Source organism: Vidua chalybeata, chromosome 8 (genome assembly GCF_026979565.1).
Source record: "Vidua chalybeata isolate OUT-0048 chromosome 8, bVidCha1 merged haplotype, whole genome shotgun sequence".
In the NCBI taxonomy this organism is placed as follows: Eukaryota; Metazoa; Chordata; class Aves; order Passeriformes; family Viduidae; genus Vidua; species Vidua chalybeata.
Window position 1 is genome coordinate 30323208 of NC_071537.1, and position 23100 is coordinate 30346307.

The 23100-nt window shown below is 41.2% G+C and overlaps 2 protein-coding genes across 5 annotated transcripts in view; one reads left to right on the forward strand and one right to left on the reverse strand.

Moving 5' to 3' along the window:
* The window catches only part of REEP3 (receptor accessory protein 3), a 45358-nt gene extending 30786 nt beyond the window's left edge, over positions 1-14572 (forward strand). The window contains exons 7-12 of one of the 4 annotated variants that reach the window (XR_008432001.1): positions 1793-1944; positions 2693-2858; positions 7837-7989; positions 9932-10063; positions 12741-13185; positions 14494-14572. Coding sequence is in view for 1 of the 4 variants with exons in the window: in XM_053948586.1 (XP_053804561.1) it covers positions 1793-1944; positions 2693-2749 (209 nt within the window). In the remaining 3 variants the exon portion in view is untranslated. Of the gene's footprint in view, positions 1-1792; positions 1945-2692; positions 6636-7836; positions 7990-9931; positions 10064-12740; positions 13186-14493 lie in introns of those variants that run through there. The other 3 variants (XR_008432002.1, XR_008432003.1, XM_053948586.1) reach the window with 3 other exon arrangements.
* TFAM (transcription factor A, mitochondrial) lies at positions 14424-21835 on the reverse strand. The gene is made up of 6 exons (XM_053948585.1): positions 21537-21835; positions 20366-20436; positions 18416-18565; positions 16974-17069; positions 16077-16133; positions 14424-15330 (listed from the first exon to the last, which is right to left on the reverse strand). Exons 1-6 carry the CDS (start codon positions 21817-21819, stop codon positions 15115-15117), a joined length of 873 nt encoding a protein of 290 aa, XP_053804560.1. The 5' UTR covers positions 21820-21835; the 3' UTR covers positions 14424-15114.
* Positions 21836-23100: the final 1265 nt, after the last annotated feature.

Below are 23100 nucleotides of genomic sequence, written 5' to 3' on the forward strand. Positions count from 1 at the left end.
GGCTACGATGTAAAGGAGCTGATATTTCTCACAAAAGAAGTAGATCTAGGCTATTTCTTTTTACCTAAGCCTGTCATTCCTTCTCATCCCTCCATTTTGGGGAGGAGTAGTGTTTGTGGGGTCCAAGGAATTCCATGAATAGTGTGGTAGCCCATGATGGTTATAAGGAGTAGATGGCCAGCTGAAGGGGCCTAAGCTGAATTGCACAGAAGGTTTCCAGAAGGTTTCCAGAAGGTTTCCTGTGCAGGGTAGTGTGAACTGGAGCTTCTGGCTGGAGAGAAGGCCAACAATTCATGAAGAGCTGCACTAGAGATGATGTCACTGCAGCTGTTGTGCAGGGTCTGTTCCTCAGTAAGAGAGCATTATGTACCTATCTGAAATAGCTTGAAAATGCTCTAAATTTAATGTTTTTTAAAAAATGCTTCAGTTTATACTGTATAAATAATCACTGATTGTGAGGTTCAATCTCAAATGTCAAAAAGCTTTCTTACAGCTAGTTGAACTTAATTGTTTCTGCTCCTGGTCTGATATCTAGCATACATCTCTCATGTTTTCTTTGAATTTTCTGCAGCATTAGGAACTTAAAAAAGATCAAAAGTACACATAGATTTTAGGAACACTGCATAGCAAAATTCTGCTGTGCTTAGCAGGATCTTATTTTCTGTAGCCTGAGCTGGAAGTTCTCTGCAAATTGGTTGAAAAGGCCTAGCTGTAGGACATGGATCATAGGATGGTGCTGAGCTGGCAGTGTGCTTGCGTGAAGAAGGATGGGATGCTGATGCATCACATGTTAGAAACAGAGGTAAGGAAGTATTGGTGTCACTGCAAACACAGCTAGTCTGAAACAGAGAAACAGATGTCATTGAAATCTTTTGTGTTGAAAAAAATGAATTGAAACTGTACTGGAAACAGAGATGTGTTGCCTCTAAAATGGCAGAAGAGAATGACAGAATGTCTGCCTCAAGTAGCTGTTGAATAGATTATGTGATTCTAATTTCTAGGGGAAAAACATTGAGGAAAAAAATTAGCTAAGCCTAAATAAAACATTGGCTTAAGATGAAATGTACACAGGTCATTAATAAGGTTTGGTTTGGAGTCCAGAAGGTGCTTCTGAGTGTCACAGCCTGTAGATTCTGGGATAAAAGGAGAGTTTGGCAGAGGAAGGAACCAGACTGGATTTGGGAGTTTTGTGATAGGTCTGTGATGGGGATTCGGGGCTGTTGGACCCCAAGGAGCTTTTCGAGGTATGTTTTTAAGCAGTTTGTGCCCTCTAGTGAAAGTCTTAGGTAATAATCTTGGTCCTGGTTTTGCAGGATGTTAACAACCGTTAACAGTACTTGGGTGTGTTACCGATTTGAAAGGAGCTTTGGTATTAAAAATGCAGGAGGATGAGAGTATAAAGAAGGATCCTATGAATGAGAGTCATGGAATGGTTTGTATTGGAAGGGACCTTTAAAGGTTTATGTAAGTGTAACCTCCCTCTCATGTGGATTGTATCCAGAAATCTTAAGTACTTGTTAAGATGACCACTAAGGTTTTTGCAGTTCAGTGTAAAGCAGAAGATGCCAGCAGACTGGTGGTTTCAGTTTTGACAACTGAAGAATCATTGCATTACATACCTGTGGAACCAAGTGGCAGGATTAGAAGTATCAAACTCGTGGCAGAGTCAGTGTTTCTGTTTTGAAATGAGCACATTGTTTAAAAGGATAAATCATGTGTGGTAGATGAAAATCACAGCTTTCTTAGAAATCAAAAAGTTACAGCTACTTTTTTTAAAATTTTTTTTTTAAAGGTTACAAAACTCCACTGGAAAAAAATCCTGGAGATGATAAAACCGATGAAGAAATGGAGGGGACACATTCAGAGGATGAAATGTTTGCTCAGAGAGGCCTTAGAAGAACTCAGAGTATGAAATCTGTGAAAACAATTAAAGGCCGTAAAGAGGCAAGTATAATCCTGGTTAATTGAGTTTGCTTTCTCTGTGTATATTGGCATTCTTCATAGTGCAGAAATTTATTTTTATTTTTAATCTTGAAGAGGTTGTCAACTGGGTTCTAGAATGCTAAATGGGGAAGGAAGTATGTGATGACAGGATCTAAGTTTGGAGCTTTTGTAGTTTGGAGTGTTTAGGGGAAATACATGAATGAAATAAACTAAGCAAGGAGCAAGGGAGAGGAGATGAAACAGACTCTGTGCTTGTAATGCTAACTCTGGCACCACCAAGCCCAATTTCAGGAACTGCTCACCTTGGAAGGGTTATGGATAGCAATACTACCATCTGCATGTTGTGCACATTTAAACATCTCCTAAATAGATAAAGAATATTCAGAATTTTTTAGTTTCCATAGACACACGACCTGACTCTTTGTGATGTACTAAGTGAACATCCTAGTTAGCATTCAATGCACTTTATATGTGCATGCATCGTAAAATTTAAAGATACTTGAGGACAAATCACTGTGGAGTCTCATAAAAGCTTTTGGGTAATTCCAGGAAAACAGATGATACTTATTCTTCTTGCCCAATTCTGTTGAAACGTTATCTTATTTAGTCTTAGGTAGATTATCTTAGTGAAACTGGGATGTCCAAAGCACATTGAAAGACATTTGCAAAATAAGATTAGTGGGCAGGTGAACCATATTTCTGCTTGGTGTGACTCAACTCTTTGTTATAATTTTATTTTCCCCCTCAGATACGATATGGATCACTGAAATACAGAGTAAAGAAGAGACCCGCTGTATACTTTTAAGTGTACTGCACAATGCCTGCCAGAGAAACTGCTGTACTATAACTTGAATTCAAGTGTTAAAGATCTGTGTACAATTCCTAAAATGAGTCTGTATGAACGAACAGATATGGTAGGACTTGTATTTGTTAGCCTAAGTGATCAGATAAAGTATTACTCTGTTTTTCTATAATTGTTTAGATTTGAATCTGGACAAGTTACAGCATGAATTTCAGCACTCCTTAAATAGGATTTAAAGGAGAAATAGGAAATACTCTTTTGCCAGAGGTAATTTCAACAGATTGAAATAATTACAACTTCAACTGAATTAGCAAAAGACTTAAGTATCTAGAGCTTGTGAAAATTGAACCATAGTGTCCCCAAGTTTACATTGAAAGATAGATATACTTGAAATATTTTTCTGAACTACAATTGCTGAAAAAGCCTTTGTGTAATTTTTAAATGTACAGTTTAAAGGTCAGTGGATGATGGTGGGAAAAAAAAAGGAAAGATGAGGTAGGTAGGATACATCCTTAACATCATCATCTTGCATCATATTGCCAAGCTTAGCAAACTGGGGGTACATATAGCACTTTATGCAAAACTGTATAGTTTTGCACACTCCTAATGATTTACAACTGCACATGTCATTTTAGTGACTTGTTAGATAGGTTTGAGTTACATTTTGAATGCCAGCAATTCTTGTATTCTATGATCTTTTTAAAATTTATCCTGATTCCTTAAGTACTCTTAGGATGCTGTAGATATTTGCTACTAACAATATTATCAGGTGCCTTTCTATGTATTATAGGGCTGTGTGGGTTTTGTCTGTGTGTATGTTTTTTTGGGGGGGGTTTGGAGTTTTTTGTTTGTGGGGTTTTGTTTGTGTCTGTCTTCTTCCATCTAAAGAGATGTAACATGATTTAAGTCAGTTTTTGGTTAAAATTGTGGTAAGTAAAACTTGTAGCAATTCCAGTGATACGCCTCAGGGATCTGATCAGCCCATGAGCTGTGTGTAAGGTCATGCTGCCATAAAGGTATGTATGATAAGTTAGTCAGGCCCTGGTTTAGTTTTGCTCTACATTGCTTTAAGAACAAATATATTTATATATATATATGTACTTCAGAACATGTATGAGTGTATATTTCATACCATATGTGGATTCTAAAATGGCCTGCGTAGTACTTTCTTTTATTGCTGAAGTTATTACTAATATATTTGCATATAAATAGCTTCTTCTAAAAGTCTAGTTGATTTAGTCAGTCATTTTATAACCTAGAGTCCTATGGCATATCTGCACAGAGATTAATTTTGAAATGTCTTTCAACACAGTGACTTATCAAAATTACTTTTTTCAGTTACCTTTGGTATTTTCTGCAGTTTTGAGAATTAGGCTGATTTTAGTTTGCTGTGTGATTGTATTTCTACTGTGGATTCAGGGAGAAACCACCCACTTTTTGCAGATAGTATTTTATTATGTATCTTTGGGACAGACCTTGTTACTTCCCTCAGAGAGGAAATGGCATGGATTCCTCTTATCCTTGAATCTCTGACTTTAATCCTTAGACCTTTCTCCAGGTATTGACAGTCATCTGCAAGTCTACAGCAGAGATTTTAAATGTATTCCTGAGGCTTGGGCCTGCTGCAGTTATTTTTCTGTTACAGCCATAGCAATTCACTGCTGGTGAATTCATCTTGATGGTCTGCAGCATAGACTGGCATTCAGAGTAGTCTTCTGCACACTTCAGCCAGGGTTTGAATTCTGTGGGTACAAATGCAGCTGGTCCATGTTGGTGTTGTTCCTCCCTGGCTGTGGGAAGTGTCTGCAAGCCCTGTGCAAAGCTGTGCTCAAATGCAACAGCACTTCCAGCATCTCTGAGGAACCTCAGTGCTTTAGTGAGAAGTCCCAGCAGGCCATGTGTGATTAAAAGGCTAAAACCTGTAATACTTAACTCAGAAACACAGTTTGATACCAGAAGACAGGAAGGCTGCTTTCTCCCAAATGAGTACAGTGCAAAAATCCCATCCCCTAACCAAAACTGTACCTTGTTATCCAGCTTTTCTAAGGAGCTGTGGGCAAGGAGTGATCGCAAAAGCAACCTCCCCTGGAGTGTGGGACTCCTGGCCCAGGAATGTTTGTGCTTCTCCTCTGTTTCCCTGAGGCTTGTCTGTGTGTTAAGGTGTAGAAGACACTAAGGAACCCTAAGCTTTTGTATTTGCATCTGACCCTTCTCTGAACAGTAGACTAACCCAGGCCTGGGATGGAATCTCTAACTCTTAATGTACAGTTAAGCACTTGCTGACACATTTTGCTGTAACTAGTCATGCTTGTTTTACCAGGAAGCATGGCAAAAAAGAATGATCATCTTTGTACAAATCATAATCCTGCATGAAGTAGAGTACACCATTTTTTCAGAATTACGATTCCTGTTACAGGTTCATGTAGGGCCTGTTTTGGGGGTTGTGTTTTTAACACATTTCTAGGGCTAGAAATCATTGAAGTGTTTCAGGCTCTACCACACTCCTGTCAGGAAGTTGCTCTATGTGTCTCTGTGTAGCTGAGGCTGTAACTTCTGGCAGACTTAACTTGCTAACTCAGTAGTGATAAAGGCTAAATAAATCCTCCTCTTTCTGGAACTTGCATGGAATTGGGAAAGCTGGCAGTATTATTTATATTCATTACTGTTTGCATATAAATGTACTTCTGTTCTTTCAGGCAACTGTCTTACATGATCAAATCTTCAATGTTTTCCTAGCTGTTTTCTTCAGTCTAATAGCCAACTATAAGAATATTTTCATGCCAGCCTGATTTTGATCTTTGAATTCGTCCTCAAACTGATTCACTGGATTATCTTCATTTTTTCTTCTTACTGTTCATTTTTAGGTGATGCTTGTCAGGGCTCAATGCCATGATTAGCTTTCATCCCAGTGATACATAGTTCTCTCTCTTTGTTGAATTTAGTTTAGTTTGGTTTTGAAGCACTACAATCTTTTAACTTGGGTTACAGGGAGTTTTCAAACTTTTCTTGCCTTAGCAACTGCAGGAGCCATGTCTAGCTCTTGCCAGGAAACTTATTGAACAAAATGTTAAAAATTGGTGTTTAACATTCTTTTTGGATTTGGAATGTAAAATGTAGTTCATGTCAAATTATCTAATCTTCTGAACAAAGCATTTCCTGATAACTGACTGACTGCCACCAACAGGACTGCTAATTTGACTGTAGTCAAACAAAGACTTGGGTTTTAAAAGTGCTTTAAAAGAGAATATGTATTTCCGTTTAAATAATATCAAGGTTTCAAGCCTTTCCAAAACATATCTGAACTGACTCGGCTTTCTTAGCAAGAGCCTACTGTACTTATTAAAATACCCAGTCTGAGATGAGGATTAAATTTGTGGCCTCAGCTGCAAATGAGCTCAGGCTGGACTTTGATTGCAATGTAATTGCTAATATTGCTAATTCCTTTGGTATGTGAAAGTAACCAAATAACATCCAACATACATTTTGCAAACTATAACGAATTTTAAAATACAAGATAACTTGGTAAAAGAGAATGGTGAAAAAATGCTGGACACAATTCAACGTGCTGTTCATGACAAAAATGTGGTTTATTTTTGGTGTTGCTTTTATTAATGGGGAGTTGGTATTTTTATGTACTTTTTCTACAAAAATGTATGTGCAAAGGCAATACTTTAACATTTTTCAAGAACTTGTATTTTTAAATGCTACAAACAAGAGAATATAAATTTGGACTGAAGGTAGTAGCTTTAAAAAGATGCAATATAAGCTTTAATTTTTATATTGTAATAATAACTTGCTGTCAACTTGTTTACATATTTGTAGGATGGAAACTTCATTATGCATTGACTTATCTTGATGCTGTCTTTAATAAATGCTGCTTTGAGCAAGATGCAGTGGATATTTTATTACCTGAATTACTATTAACAAACTAGTCACTATGTAATCTGTATTCTGTTACTTATTATAATGGTTCAAGCACAAAAGCAACCTATCTGAACTTTGGAGAGACTTTTGAAACTCTTTAAAGTATGACTAAACTGCCCTTGAGGTCCTGCCATGAAGTCTGAAGCTGATTTAGGCTGAAATGAAATGTACCCTGCTAAAGGCAACTTGAACATGCTATAGTGTCACCTGATTTGATTAGGTGTTTGGTTCAGAGTAAATTAAAATTGAGATGTTCAGTGTCCCAAAAGAGTGTAGCTTCCTGGGGAACTGCTGGACATAAAACTGATTCTCTTTTGATTCCTTAGTCAGAGTTCTTCTGGTAATCCAGAGGAGGAGATGCATAGATTAATTTGGCCCTTTCCTTTTTCAAACCTCCTTTCAAGTCATCTGTTAACACCCCTACCAAAACCCAAGCAGAAACCTCAGTAACCACATTTTCTGGGCCTTGTTTGCAAGGCTTCCTGGCTTAGTTCCTCAAATAAAATAATTTCTTTATATGATTAATTGAGGAGAAAGATTTAAAAGACAGTAGCAATAAATAGTTTTTAAGCATTATGAAAATTCATCCTGGAAGCACAGACTGATTCTTAAGGGGCCTTGCAGTGATTCAGTTTCTGATGTCAGAAAAGTTCACGCAGTACAGGCACCCTGCCAAGAAATCGTGGATGTCAGAAGGCAATGCTGGTTTTTTTTTTCCTTTATTTCTTCAACTGGCATTTAGCATGTAGTGGAAGCACTCCTGAATGTGGTCTAAAAGCTTACTTCCTGCTTTTTAACATGATGCTGGTAAGACCCACTCAGGGAATAGTCTTATAATTCAAAACTAGTGCTGGTACATACATCTTAGGTTAAAATGTTAAATATTTAGCAGCAGCATTGGTGACAGGTTTTTTTGGGTGTGTTGGTTTGTTTTTTTGGTTTTTTGTTTGTTTTTTTATGTTCTGAGGCATTGTGTATTTTCCCCAGTAGTGTGTGAAAACAAATGGTGGAATATGAGGGGAAATCTAATACATATTGTAAAATCAATGGACTTCCAAAATTATTTTCCTCCTTTCAGTAGATGTATTCAGAAACAGAATGGGAGCCTGTCTTATGTCTGCCTGCCTTTGCCAAAATTTAGCAACAGATTGCTCTGTTTGCATTAGGATAGGAATCATGAAAGCAGCTGGAGCAGAGACTACAAGGAATTCAACACATAGGATTTCACTGATGTCTGCTAATGTACGGTGACTACGTGGATGGGGAAGCTTAGAAATTATTTAGAAAGTTCATTTTTTCCAGGCTGTAACAGTTCCAAGGTAAGCAGCACTTTGACCTTCACTTAGCTTTTCCTGTGTACCACACTCACTATGTTGCATGGCACTCAGTGCTTCCTCAGGGAGCTGCACCACCCCAGCCAATCTTTCTACTAATTTAGTAAAAATGAACTAAGAATACTGAGGGAAAGTCATCCTACTTTACTGCTTTAAACAATAGAGTTTCTTTATATGGCTGAGGAGAAATACTTTTTTAAAAAGCCCCAAAGCAAACCTAAAACCTTGTTTGAAGTTAGTGTGATGGTAAACAAATGTAATCCTAGGAAAAAATGCAGCTATAACCATGCGTGTTAGTCTTGAAGGAACTGAACCAATGGCAACTCACTTTTGTCAAACCCCTTTTTGCCAGGTTTAATTAATGATGGTTAATATCTCTATTCTTGCTAACTGGAAGGGAGTTTCTCATGCTGTTCATAGGACGCGGAGCTTTTAGGTGTTACTCTGCAAGCCCCTGGGTGAAGAGAGCATTTATAGTAGTTCAAACTGATCAGTGGATTGGCCAGACAATCTTCTGGCCTTTGGAGAAGGCTACCGAGCAAAATAAACCTTTGGTAGTGGCCTGCAATTATCTAGTCTAGATTAAATCTTGATGAAAAACAATGCTTCTCTTAAAATTGAGGTCATGAAAGAAGGAAAGCTGCTCCCTTGTTCAAACCACGATGGAACAACTGCCAAGCTGTTCTGCTCTTCTCTGGGGTGTCTCTTGCAGCTCCCCTTTGAGTGCCTGTTTGCTGGAGAGATGTGGCTGTATCCCTGTGCATCCTGCCTGGACCTACCTTCTCTCTTGGCAACAATTTTGTTGGCAGGCTACAGTTAATCTTGAAGAATATTTAACAAGCTCCCTTTGTGCAAATAAAGTAGATAGCTACATTCTTTTAAAAGTTATATTCTTCACATAATCACTGTATCAGACTTGTTAAAACACAAACATGCAGCCACTAAGCAGCAAAAGTACCAGTTTGTAAAAGCAATCTTTTCTCTTGTTCTGCCCTGCAAGAGTTGCTTCTGTAAAGTTTATTTCCTTTATTTTGTTGATGGAGATTAAACTTAATGGAACTTAAATATTCTCAGTTCTGTTCTGGTTTTGCAGGGACAGTGTTCTCAGAAAAACTCCAGAGTGGCTTTTATGTTCTACTTCAGGAACTAATCACTGTACAAGCTGTCTTGTATAGTGCCTTGCCCCATTGGGAAATAGTATTTTCAATCCACTCTCAGTTAATTTTCTTCTCTTTGATGATTTGTGATTGCTCTGCCTCAGTTTAGATTTTGGATGAGGTAGAAAATACATTTTATAAAGAAACCTAGAATTTATTTTTAACTTTTATTATTATTATAATAAATGCATGTGCACAATAAGATACTGAAATACCAGTGAGTAGCCCATAACTAGTTCTGAGCATTTTTATGAGCCAAGACATTTTGCTGTAATCCCTTTCTGGTTCTCTTCAAGAGTTCAATATGTGTGTGGTGAGGAAAGGCACCAGAGATCACTTATTGTTCAGAAAGCACAGAATTAACTCTCTAAGTACTGCAGTAGTGAATGTGCATTGTACTTAATGAAGAAATTTTAATACCTGCTCATTGAAATAACTGTGCTGGTTTAGTGGTGAAATAGCTATGCTTTTCACAGATCCTTGTTTTAATAGCCTAAGATAAGCTGCCTTGCCAAAGCTTGGGAATTGGGGTGCAAGTAATGTTGCTTACCACATGGAACAATTTTCATTTATTACAATGAAATTTCCAGGAGGAGACATGTTAGAATCTGTTATGGAGAAAAGAATATGACTACTGTTGGCTTACCTATCAAACTTTGAATAAAACTTTAATGGAATATAAAACAAGAAGTGGGAAATAAGAGAATAATTTTGATAGTTTTTATTAATGGGGGAAGGGCATACTTTTAATAAGGATTTTTTTTTAATAGTGGTACTAATTGAGCAAGAAGCCTACAAATTAAGCCTTGCATCATCCCTGTTTTTTGGTGGAATGATCATTGGATATATCACATTTGGCCTTTTCTCAGATAAACTGAGCAGGAAAACAGTGTATATCTCAGGTAAGACTGTTAAAAGGTTTTTCTTAAGAATTCTGCATGGAAAACATCTTTCTTGCCTGCCCCTGGGCCACCCTACTCAAATGCTGCTCCTGGGTCCCTTGCTCTGTCAGTGACCTGTATGAGCATTTTACTCAGAGTGGAACAGCACTGAAACTGGTTAGTGTCAGTGTGCTGAGCAGTACAGAGGTCATGGAGTATTAGTGGGAGGTGAAAAAACCTGGTTTTGCCATGGCTGTCTCTATTGGAGCATAGTATTCCACATATTACCTAACTATATTGTTCCAAATAAAAAATATTTTGCTTTTTTTCAAGGGTGTAGGGGAGAGCACTTTACCTAAGCATCTTTAGGAGTGGGTTACTCATGTCCTGGTGTTTTGTTTTTCAGCTGTGTTTGCAAACAAAGGGTCTTGTTAAATGAAAACACTGTCTCAAGGAAATGCCAGGAGTCGTCTTCCTCCTCCTTTCTTTCTAAGTGGTTCACATGCATTATAATGATAAGAAAAAAGATGCAGTAATTAAGTTACTTTTTCTTGTCATCGTTTGAGTGAGTGGCAAAAATGAGGATGACATTTTTCTTTATGGGTTTGTGAACCAAGCAAGATTAAAATTATATTGTGTGCAGGAAGAAGGGGTGTTAAATGAAGCAGAAAGGCAGGGTTACCCAAAAGACAAGCTTGTGTTTCTGAATGCTGTTACAGCTGTGGTGGCCAGCCGTGTGCCAGCTGTCCAAGAAAACTTGAATACAAATCTGTTTGGGGAAGGGAAGGAAGGCTTGACAGAGTTTGTGAGCTGGAGCATCTGCCAGTAACACTGCTTCTTGCCAAGGTGGGGCTTCAGCACTCCACAACTTCTGGAAGTCATCCTCGGGAATTTTAGAGTTTCTTTCCATGAGATGCATGCAAAGGGAAATAAGTGGGAGCATTTGGAATTACCTTTTTAGCATGTTCTACTATGTATCTGCTTGCTTTTGAGGTTTCTTGTGCCTGTTCCTAGTGCTGGGTGCTCCTGTTTTGAATTCCTATATTGGCACTATCATAATAATGATTATAAACTCCTTCAGTATGTAAAGAATTAAATGCTAGCTTTGTCTGGCCTGTGTTCTTAGAGAATGTTCTTTTAAAATAAATTACACACCTCGTATGTTCCTGATGACTAGTTAAAGCTGCAGAAGAAATAAAAGAATTAGTGTTACAGGTTGCCTGCACATTAATACTAGGAATGTCTGGCATATAGCACAGATTGAACAAAGCTCTTCTGATTTAATTTTTTTAGGTAGATCTGCTCTTGAAAGAAGTTCTGTTGAAGACTACACTAAAAAGCCCACTTCTCTTCCTGTAGTCAAAGAATACAAAACCTGAGGGCACCATAAAGAAGTTCTGCATTATATATTTTCCTCTATGGTGTTCTGTTTCCGATGAAGTAGAATTACTTCCCCAAATACTAAAAATACTGGGATCCTTTGAAGTAATGATAGTTGAGTTTGGTTGTAGGATGTATATCTCAGTTAAGAGTGCCAGAGAAAATAAATGTTCAGTTCAAAATATTCCATTCCTTATTTTATGGCTCATATAAAAGCTGCAGCAGGGGGAAATAGTTGACAAATATTCACCTCTGGGGAATGGAAGTGCAATATGTTAAATGAACAAAGCCTCACAAGCACCGTGCTTGTGAGCACAGTGTTCCAGGCTGCAAGAGGAGCGTGGCTGCTGCGTGCTTGCTTGCCCAACTCATGTTAGCAGTCAGAAGGAGCAAGTTCAATGAGAGCTGCTTGTGCTGCTATATATTCCTCTTCCAGCTCTCTGTGGAAACAATTGCACTCACCCCTAGGATTCGAGATGCAGAGAACACGATGGTAGATGCAGCAGAGAAGGGAAGCACAGAGAGAAGCAGGGAGTTTGTGTGATTTACAGATTTACATGCAGCAAGGGGAAGGTGCAGCCCAACACTGGCTTTTACTTGTACAGCTTGTTTGATGGGGCAGCTGCTCTGTGTTTGCAGCCCAACCACAAGAGTTAAAAATGAGCCACTTCATATATGTTAGAAGGAAAGTGAGTATTCCAAATATGCTGTGTGCAATTTAAGTGGTGCTAGAAGAAATGGCTGCCTTAGGAACATCTTCTGTCCTGACACTTTCTTCTTTTTGAGATATAGCTGCTTGGACTGTGGACTATGTTGAAGCTGTGTGAAAGTGACTGTACTGGAAATCAGGTTTTACAGGGTAGAGGGAAGGTCAGCAAATGTATTCTTTCCTGGCACACCACTCTGTCTGAACTGCAGGTGGAATCGCTGCGCTCTAACGATGGACTCTGCCACCTTGAGAACGTGAAGATACTCTATGTACTGTTGAGCAGGAATGTGTGGATCACTAGTGTGATTTGTCTAGTTTACAGACTGCAAAGGGGCTATGAAGGCCAGAAATGGCTTTTTGCTCTGGAACTTTTTCTTTGGGAGTAGTTGCTAGATGTTAGCTGCAGCGAGAGTTAGAGTGCAAGAGGGATCACAGAGCTTGAGGGAAAGTGCATATCTCCAGGGAGTTTGATGGAGTTCAGTGGGTGTCTGTTACTTGTGAGCATAGAAAAGGTTCTAAAAGGAATAGGCTATGCTGGAATTTCCTTTTCTTTTGCAGCCTATAAAGTGCAAAGCCAACAATGAAACAATTCCTCTTTCTTTCCCGCAGATCACATGCTGTCTCCAGGAGCCCGGATCTGCAGTGGAGCTCTCCATGAGCTGTTCCCGCAGCAATGGGGCCCGGGCCAGAAAAGCGCTTGGCTTTGTCCTGGGCACTGTCAGCGCTCATCAAAACCACCACACCACGGCGCTGTCAACTCGCAAAAGAAGGACCCGCACCCAGCCCGGCTCGAAACCATCCCCAGAGCAGAGCCAAGTCGGAAACGTCCCTGCTCTCAAATCGACTGTGTCAGGACAAAAATATTTTCCCAATCCTCCTCTTCCAAGTGCACACCCTTCTTCGCACCACACTCAAAGAGCAACACGAACTCCTTTGCCCTAACAAAGCTTTTCGCTCTCACAGAGTCTGGCCACAACCTTGAAAACATCTGGCAAAAACAGAGCTCACTGAGAAAGCTGCCAGCAGAGAAAGCTCTTGCTGCCTACAACTTCAGGTGCACACATCGATTTACCAGATCACACCCTGCTATCAGCACTTTCCTTCTCAGCTCTAGGTACCATCCTAAGCCTTCAGTCTCCCAGAGCCAGGATCCAAACAGAACAGCACCAGGGACTGCTCACACACTGAAGGTTCCAGGACAAAAAGCTCAGCAGAAGCACCTGGGTCTGCTGGTACATTTCTCATCCAGCAGGGGTCAGGGCTTGGCCAGAGCCCAGGCCTCGGCTGAGAGGGTTTCCCCTAAAATATCCTACAAGCAAGCCTATTCACGTCAGTTGTGTAAATTTCTTAGAATGATACATTTCTTGCAGATAACTACACAAGGTTATGTGGAAGTTTCTAAAGCAGCTGGTTTGGTGTGAAACAGCTGGCAGAAGTGTCTCAGACATCTATTTTTAGCTAAATAATACTGATGGTGTCATCTTGTAAGTCAACTCTGGCTGAGGCCTGAGCATCAGCACATCTGAGTCACTTGGTTTGTTCAGCCTGGAAAACTGGAGACTGAAGGGGAGACCTCACTGAGGTCTTCAATACCCTCTTGAGGGGCAGGTACTGATTGATCTCTTCACTCTCGTGACCAGTAACAAGGCCCAAGGCACTGGCTGGAGCTGTGTCAGGGAGGATTAGGTTAGGTGTCAGGAAAAGGTTCTTACCTCAAAGGCTCCTCAGGGCAGTGGTCACAGTACTAAGCCTGTTAGTACTCAAAAAGTGTTTGGACAACACTCTCAGGCATAGGGGGGATTCCTGTGCGGGGCCAGGAGTTGGACTTCATGATCCTGATGGGTTCTTCAACTCAGGATATTCTGTGATTCTATGTGCACTGAATGATTATCAAGCTGGTTTGCACTGGCACTCAGTGCTTGTCTATAACTGCTTCAAATTTATTTCTGCAGTCAACCCCAGAGCATTAACAGACTGATCAAACACAAAGGGTTTAAGGAAAATGCCCCTTTTTAGGTGACAGTGTCCAAGGCCAGGTTGGATGGGGCTGTGAGCAACCTGATTTAGTGAGTACCATCACTTCCTATGGGAGGGATGTGGGAACCATGTGATCTTGAAGGACCCTTCCAACCCAAGCCTTTCTAGAATTCCATAATTTTGTGGGTCACTCAAAACATATGAGATCCACCAAATACTGAAAAAGTTGGCCTGCATTCTAAAAGTAGATTCCTCAAAATACCTATGAGTCTTTAACTAAGATGGAGAAACCTCAGGAAAGAAACCAACCACCTCTTCAAAATACCTGTATTTATTACACCAAAACTCAAACTCCAAGCAGCTCACATATTTTTTTTCCTTCTAGGTCGCCCAAATGTGACAACAACGAGACAAAAATGTTTGTATTTATCCAAACAAAACCACAAAATCAAAGTCCAATAAAGGTACGTTCATACAAAACTCACATGGTCTTTAAATGCAACAGAAGTGGCATACACAGATTAACAGGTACAAAAAGATAGATGCATAAAATAAAAGCTAGCATTTTGTGTTTCTTACGCCTGTTGAAATGTAGAACATCCCACTAGCAATAACATGGAGGGAATAAAACACAGCAGTGTTAACTCAGATTTCAGCTCTTATTTACAGAATTTAGATGGTAACATTGCAGAATATTCTTTCTTTCATAAAGAAAGAATATTTTTTATTTTTTAATTAAAAAAATAGCTTATAAAAGCTGGATATTATCAACCGTTACTGGAGAGCACTGCTGATGTCAGTGGGTATCACTATTCACAGCTTGATTAATCAATTGCTATCCTACAGCTCAGGCTACACCTGCAGTGATTATTTCAGTCAGTTCTGAGAGACAGTAACTCCTCTCTTACCTGATCACCTTTCCAAAGGGCCCTTCATGGGTTTTCCAAATTTCAGTGCTAATGCTGACTGCAGCAGGACAGAAATAAGACAATCACAGGGCATTTTTTTATTCTTCCGATTTTTTTAATTTTGCCTTTTTTCCTCTTCCTGAAGAAGCTTTGGCTGTTTCAGTTTGCTTTACAGTTTCAGCAGGTTTCTTTTTTAACTTTTGCTTTTTGGAACGCACCAGGTCTTCACGTCCCAGTTCAATCATTTTTGCTTCCCACGACTTCATTTCATTCTCATACCGAATCTTATCATCTTCAGCAAGCTGCAAGTATGGCTGAAAGAAAATAAGGTATCAAGACGTTACAGAAGGGGCTTTTTCTAGAAAACTGCCATGACACAAAGGTGACTTAGAACAACACCTGTGCAGTGAACAGCCCAGGCATTTGCTTTCTACCCCAGCTAATTGAAAAAAAAAAAAATCAAAATGCAGAAAAATACAAAGCTTTATCACTTAATTGCAGTTATGTCAGCAGCTGGCCATTCCTGAAGAGGAAACTTATTCACTTCTGCTGATTCACTTTTGATTTGCTCACCTACAGGTTCATAGTTCAATACACTCAGAAAGCTGGCAGAAAATTATCCCCCGGACAACCAAAGTTAATAAATTACCCTGTGCATATCACTTGTGGATTTCTGTTACTCTCCCCTGTAAGAAGTCTTTCCACGAGCAGCAAATTCTTATGCTGGTGTTTAAAGATATTATGGATGATTATAAAAAAAATAAAATTGTTACATATTATTCCACCTTCTTTTCTAGATGTTGCTTAGCATCCACTTTAAGGCACACCAAACTTCCATCCTATTCCACTGACTCACATTTCAACAACACTATGAATTAAATGGTCACTACTGGAATAAAGGTAATGACAATCTTTTTCAAGATGCATAAAGATCTTGGAGTATTTTCCTCAGTATTATAATTTCGGCAATGGACTTCAAGATCTTGTATGAATTTATCAATTTTGACTCAGGTTTTTAATTCTGATTAAATCAGATCCTCATTCAAATCCTCTGACATACCTGTTTTTGGGAAGCAGACATTTTTTGCCACGTATCAAATAGTTTCTTCAGCTTTGCCTATGGGGTACAGAACATGCAATACGTGAGAGTTATTTTAGGAGTAGACTGACTTCAGAGGGGTACAGATAAATACTGCATGAGTGAAAGTCAAGCATAAACCAATGCAAAAAAGCACCAAGTCACAAAAGCTTGCTTCCCCTTATTTACCCTTTTAATGTAAATAAATAATAAACTATATTGTTCAAAACAAGCTTCTGGGCATCATCTGAGCCACGTTTACAGTGCAGGCCTCAGCTGACTGGAGAAACCTGCCTTGTACATGGAAAACTGAGGAATGAACTATATGCACCATCCCGACTTACTGACTAAATGTGTAGGGTAAGGAACACATGAGGCACACAGGGTGGGTCTGCAGCACCTCAAGTGCTATAATCCACCAGTGTATCTTAAACCACCCCAAAGCACAGTTTAGTGCAGAACTTTTGAGTTTGCTGAGGAACTCCTGTATTCCCTTAACACCAGCTGAACTACAGGAGGTATGATAAACTGCTACTGCCAGAACAGGAGCACACCACACAACTCTTTGAAAAACTGTATTTCTACATCAAAACAAAGGGAAGGAGAATTCTCTCCTTACAAAAGGAACAGATAAAAGTCTGTAACACTGAAGTGCAAAAAATAGCACAAATGTTTTTAAGTTTACATACTACACAGCACTTTTTTATACAGGCCATGCTAGCAGTATAGCCACATCGCCACAGCTTAAAAAAATAACCTAAGCAATGCAGTATCCAGATAGTGAACTACTGAACAGTATCTCTGAAAATGACGGAATCTAAACTACATTTTTCTGAATACAATGAATATATTTTAGAAAAATAGTATTTCCTGGCTTACCACAGGTGAATTTCCCTCACTTTCTTGAAAATTTTCTGACAGGAAGATGTTAAAGCCACTACGAGCTCTTTTAGGTTTTCCAAGTAGATTCAATTCCTTTAAAAACAACAAGAGAAGTTACTCCATCTACCAAGCATGTACTTGTTCCAAAACTAAACTCAGTATTTATCTTTATATTTTATGCAAAAATCAAACACAAATTCTTTCTTTGGTGTTTTATTCTGTAAACTGGACTGTATGTCAAGACGTTCTTAGTGCTTTTCAAGACTAATGTTAAACTACAAAAAGCTAGCAACTTGAGTTCTCACAAGTTGTTGAAAAAACATTTAAAACTGATTCTTACTTCAGCTAAGTCTTCCAGAAACCAGAGAGTGCTACTAAATTCAACTCTGTAAGGAAGTCATGATGACAGATTTTCTATTATTCTTCAGTAAGACTTCAGTTTCTGGTGTGAAATACTGCCTGTGTGCAGAGAAGAGGGCAGACACTTATCTGTGGGAGGCGAGAAGGTGGAAGAGAACTGTGTTTCTTTATCAGAGTGTTTTGCCTATAGGGACAGCAAGTTATAGATGTAATTACACTTTCCGTTTTCTCCAGTCCTGACATTCCCACTAGAGCCTAGGTGCTGTAAGTTAACATCTGCTTAGGTATTAGAAACACCAACTGAATTCCTTGTGGTGCCATCCTCTAAAAAGGAGCAGCAGAATCATTAAGATTACAAACTCCCTCTAAATAGGGGTCTTTTAAACCAAATTTGTTTTGCTTTTGCCAATTAGGGCGATGCCACAGTTTAATTCACTGAAAAAAAATAAGCAATACATAACCCCTTTGACCTTTCCAGACAAACCATAATATTGTACTGTCACAGATGGTTCTGTCTCTAAGGATTTATACATAAACCAGCCAAAAAGGAATAGGGAAGATGGTCCTTATGAATATGCTAGTAAAGGACACAAACAGATATCACAGCAGCAGCTACACAGTGGCAGAGCCCAAAAAAAGAAGAAAAAAAGGCTACTTCAAACAGCTGCTACCTTGTAGGCCCTAATGAGGTAACAGATACAAGGTCTTTGTGAAAAGCCATTTCTGGATGTCTTCCCATCTGAAGAAAGTGTTGCTGGTCCAAATGTCTTTTAGTGCCTATCCTTTCTCTAGTAGCTCTAGAAACAGGGAGAAAAAAAGCATAGAGAAGCTACCTCTAAGCACAAAGATCCATGCTAGTTCTGTGCTCTTCAAGCACAGGAAAGCCACTAAACTAGCTGCTAACACCAGTAATTATTTTAGTCCATGGCATTTTTGGAGGTTTGTGTATGTTGTGTGTTTTTTTTCTTTTCTGAGTTGCTTTTGTATTTCTAAAACATGCTTCAACTCTGCTTTGTATACTAGACAAACAGACTTCAGGTTCCCTGAGAGAAAAGAAACCTGAACTTCAAAATACTTACTCTTTTTGCCCTGATTGATCTTCTCTTTGCCAGTTGTTTTCTCCTTTCCTCTTTCAAAGCAGCAGCCTGGGCTGGAGTCAGTTGGGCTTTGTAAGCGGCCATCTGCTCTCCGTATCTTTTCCAGTCTGTCTTTCTTGCTTCCTCATAAACCTACAGCACAAACCAGCACCAGCCTTAAACTTAAGCTAGATGCTTTCAGTCAGAAGCACTTGACCATTGGACAAGCTAACACTTCTAACCTATGAGCAGAAAAATTACAGACTGAAAAACTTGTACCAGAACATCAGATTTTCATCTGTTTGATCCCCTGTTCCACATTTCAGAGAAGGGAAAGGTACACAGAGTGAGAAGCCCAGAAGGGATGTGAGAGCACTTCAAGTCTACTGAATATTTCCTTTAGGAAACAGAATTTAGTTCATAACTGCAGTCAAGGAAGAACAATCATTACTTTGCTATAAATAGCATTTAAATCCATCAGCAAGTCCTAGAGTTGCTTTACTTTATCCCTTGAAACTGCCACCCAGAGAAACTTCACTACTTATGACTTAATTTGATGACTTTTAAAGAAATTTACATGAAACAAAAGAAGTTGGTCCTTCCATCAAAATTAACTGAGATTTCACCTACCATATACATGAGAGCAGAACAACTTTACAAAACTTGTATTGTACATGTAATGCAATATTGCCATTCAAAAAGGAGAAATAATTGGTTTGCAGCCCCACAGCCACATGGAGTGAGAGAGCTGTGTGTGTCATTTCTCTGGCACCAGACTAAAACTATTAAAGCCAAGGTCACCTACAAGTGCAAGTACAACTAGCAAAGTATCTTCCTGTATTGGGTTTGCACAGCCAGATTCTGGTGGTGAGGGGAGTACAGGCATGGCTCCTATGAGAAGCCTGATGGAGCCAAGACCAGCCAGCTCCAAGTGGCACCTGCCATTGGCCATCAGTGACGGTGCTGGCACCTCAGGGGTAACAGAGTTAAGGCAGCGAAAAAGAAAGCTGCACAACTTCAGCCAGAGAAAGGAGGCAGACCATGTCAGAAGAATACTTCTACTGATCCTAAGGTCAGGGAAGGAAAGGCAGGAGATGTTCCAGGCACCAGAGCTGAGGTTCCCCTTCAGCCTGGGGTGCAGCCCATGGTGAGGCAGCTGTGCCCCTGCAGCCCAGGGTGGAGCAGAGATCACCTGCAGCCCGTGGAGGAGACCACAGTGGAGCAGGGGGATGCCCAAAGGGGGCTGTGACCCCGTGTAAAGCCTGCTCCTGAAGGACACGTGCTGGAGCAGTTCCTGAAGAACCGCAGCCCGTGGGAAAGACTCACATTGTGAGCAGTTCATGGGGGTTGTCCCCTGAGGAAGGGAGCCCAAGTTCTCCCACTGAACAGGAAGGAGCAGCTGAGGTCAGTCCAACACATGGTGGACTGACCTCAGCCCCCATTCCCTATGCTCCTGCACTGCTGTCAGGAGGAAGTAGAGAAATTGGGAGTGATGTTGAGCCTGGGAAGAGGGGTGAGTAGGGGAAAAGGTGTCTTAGGATATGAGTTTTTATTTCTCATTATCCTACTCTGATTTCCCCAAGTGAAGTTTGTTCTGCCCTGACAGTAGATGCTGAGGGACCTCTCCTGCTTTATTCAGACCCACAAATGTTTTGCTGTATTTTCTCTCCCCTGCCCAGCTGAAAGTGGCTTTGGTGGGCACCTGGCATTCAGCCAGGATCATCCCACCACACTTCCTCTGAGCTATTCAAAGCTCCCAATTCTCCCAGCTGTTTTGATATCTGAACCTTTGTACACACTTGCTTTTTCAAGCCCTTTAAAAAAAAAAAAAAAACAACCAAAAAACCCCACCAGACTAAATAAAGAAACCACAAGACACCAGACCAAATAAAACCAAATAAAACCCGACCACCTGTAGAATTCAAAGTACTCAGGGAAAGGATACAACCTTACCTGCTTCTGTGATGCTGGTAACTCCTTCCACGCACCTGCTAATTTTTTAATCAGTTCCGTGTTGCTCGCTTCTGTAATAAAGATTAACATTGTACCTTTAGTAAGCTTCTTCTATTTTTCCCAAGGAAAGCTGTCAAAGGTATCATCTTCCTATACAAATGCATTTTTGTCCTTTCATAAAACTAACTCACTGTGGCAGTTAAAGGGTACTGCAATATTTGGGGGATGGGGAAGAGTCACTGCTCACCTGGAACACAACATACAGTAAATAAACTGAAGCACCATTTCAAGGCAGCTATTTTTACTCCACAACAATTTCAGATTTTTTTGGTTTTTTAGCTGGATACTTTTCCATACAATGCAAGATGGTCTGTATTTGGAGGGAGGAGCAGGGAAGAAACCAAAAGTAAAATTTCCAGTTCTATATGAGAGTGTGGAACTCTTGAACTGGTGAGCTAAACAGGGTAGCAAATGGTTTTCCCTACTTAAATCTTCCTCAGGATTTGCCCAATATGACCATAGTTATTTAAACATTTTAACCTTCAACAGTATTTCAAAACCAGCTTATCTTCAGCTCTCTGGCAAGAGTCACAGCATTGCCTGTAAGTAAAGTTTTTGATAGTAAATCAAACATATTCACAGAAAACCATTTCCCTCTAAATACACTTACTTTTTCTCCCATATACAGTGATGCAATCCAGTACCTGCCATTTTTCAATTACTAAGCCTCAAAATAAAATCACGCACAGCTCATATCATTGGCAAAAATGTACTTCAAATACAGAGTTCAAAAATAATTAAGGCTGCTAAGTCATTGTTAACATGTATTACCTAGGCGAAGTATTTCATCAAGCACTTTTAAAGTTACACACACACGTTCATTTTGTTGACTTTTGAAGCACGGAAGACCAAGCAGGCACGTGCAGGCAGTGAGCATGACCGTGCTGGAGTCCCTTGGGGCGGGCACAGATAAACCCAACTTGGGCTGGGTCTCAGATCACGCCTCAGATCGTTCCCGACGCTCGGGTTTACAGAGGGATTGCTGCTCCGGCTTCCCGGCCCACCCCGCTCCGGGGGACGCGGGCCACGGCCCCGCTCTGGGGGCGGCGGTACCGGAGCCGCGGCTCCCAACAGCGCCAACCGCGAGCCCGCCTCCCCTCCAAACTCGTACCTGGGTTTTTTTCCCGAAAGGCCGGACGGTTGTCCATCACAAAACGAAAATAGGCGGTGAGGGGCCGCTTCGGGCGCTGAATCGAGCTGGTCCCTCGAGACAGGCAGCGCTCCGCCGCGCCGCCGGCCCTGCATACAACGGCACCGTCGAGGAGGGTCCCTGTGCCCCGCTCGCGCAGCCCCGCTCCCGTCCCGCACCGGAGGAGCCGCCGCCCGCCCGCGGCCGTGACCAGGCCCAGGCCCAGGCCCGCGGCCCGGCCCAGCAAGGCCGCTGCCGCCGCCATGCCGGCCCGCCGCGCCTGCGCGCCACGGCGCGCGGCACCCTGGGACGGCGGCGTGAGGGGCGGGGCCAGGGCGGCCCCACAAGGAGACACCGCCGCAAGGTGACACCGCTACAACGGTGAGCCTCGCCACAAGGGTGACACCGCCACAACGGTGAGCCTCGCCACAAGGGTGACACCGCCACAACGGTGAGCCTCGCCACAAGGGTGACACCGCTACAACGGTGAGCCTCGCCACAAGGGTGACACCGCCACAACGGTGAGCCTCGCCACAAGGGTGACACCGCCACAACGGTGACACCGCTACAACGGTGAGCCTCGCCACAAGGGTGACACCGCCACGAGGTGACACCGCTACAACGGTGAGCCTCGCCACAAGGGTGACACCGCCACGAGGTGACACCGCTACAACGGTGAGCCTCGCCACAAGGGTGACACCGCCACAAGGGTGACACCGCTACAACGGTGAGCCTCGCCACAAGGGTGACACCGCCACAACGGTGACACCGCTACAACGGTGAGCCTCGCCACAAGGGTGACACCGCCACAACGGTGAGCCTCGCCACAAGGGTGACACCGCCACAGGGAGACACCACCACAAAGGTGACACCGCGGCCCCGAAGGTTCCGCACCGCGGGCGGGTTCGTTGTGTGCACCCACAGGCGCACATGCAGACAGAAACGGTAACAGAGATCAGAACCAACTGGGCAGTAATTGATTCTGTTGATGAGGTGTGGCCAAAACCAAACCGCACAGCTTCGCTGTTTCCTTCGCAACGGCGAGCTGTTGGGCGCAGCCGTGTCTGAAACAGCAGGCGCCACTGCTCCGACCAGTTCTCGGGGAAAAATATTTATTTATTTTTTTCCCATCGTAGTACACAGCACAGAATAAAGTAAACTTTTCAGCCCTGGAAATAGAATTAGTATAAAAAGCATTAACCGAAGAGCTCTGAAGGTGCAGTAGTGGAAGTGTTTCTCTCCACAGATTGAACCCAGACACTTCATAGCATGACTGAAGTCTTAAATAATGTATTTATTTCACTGTGATAATTTTAAAAGCAGAAAGGCTGAACTGCTAGGAGTATCATAAGAATCAAAGATTTAGCTTCACACCTCTAAACCAGCATGATCATAGACAAGTTCCTTTTTTAATATTTACATATGCTTAGTATGTCCTACACATGGGTGTTGGTTGGTTTTCAATCCTCCTGCTGGTTTCATACTGTGGTGGAAAGTCATTAATGCATGGCACAAAGCAAAAATATTACCAGGTAAAGTATAAATG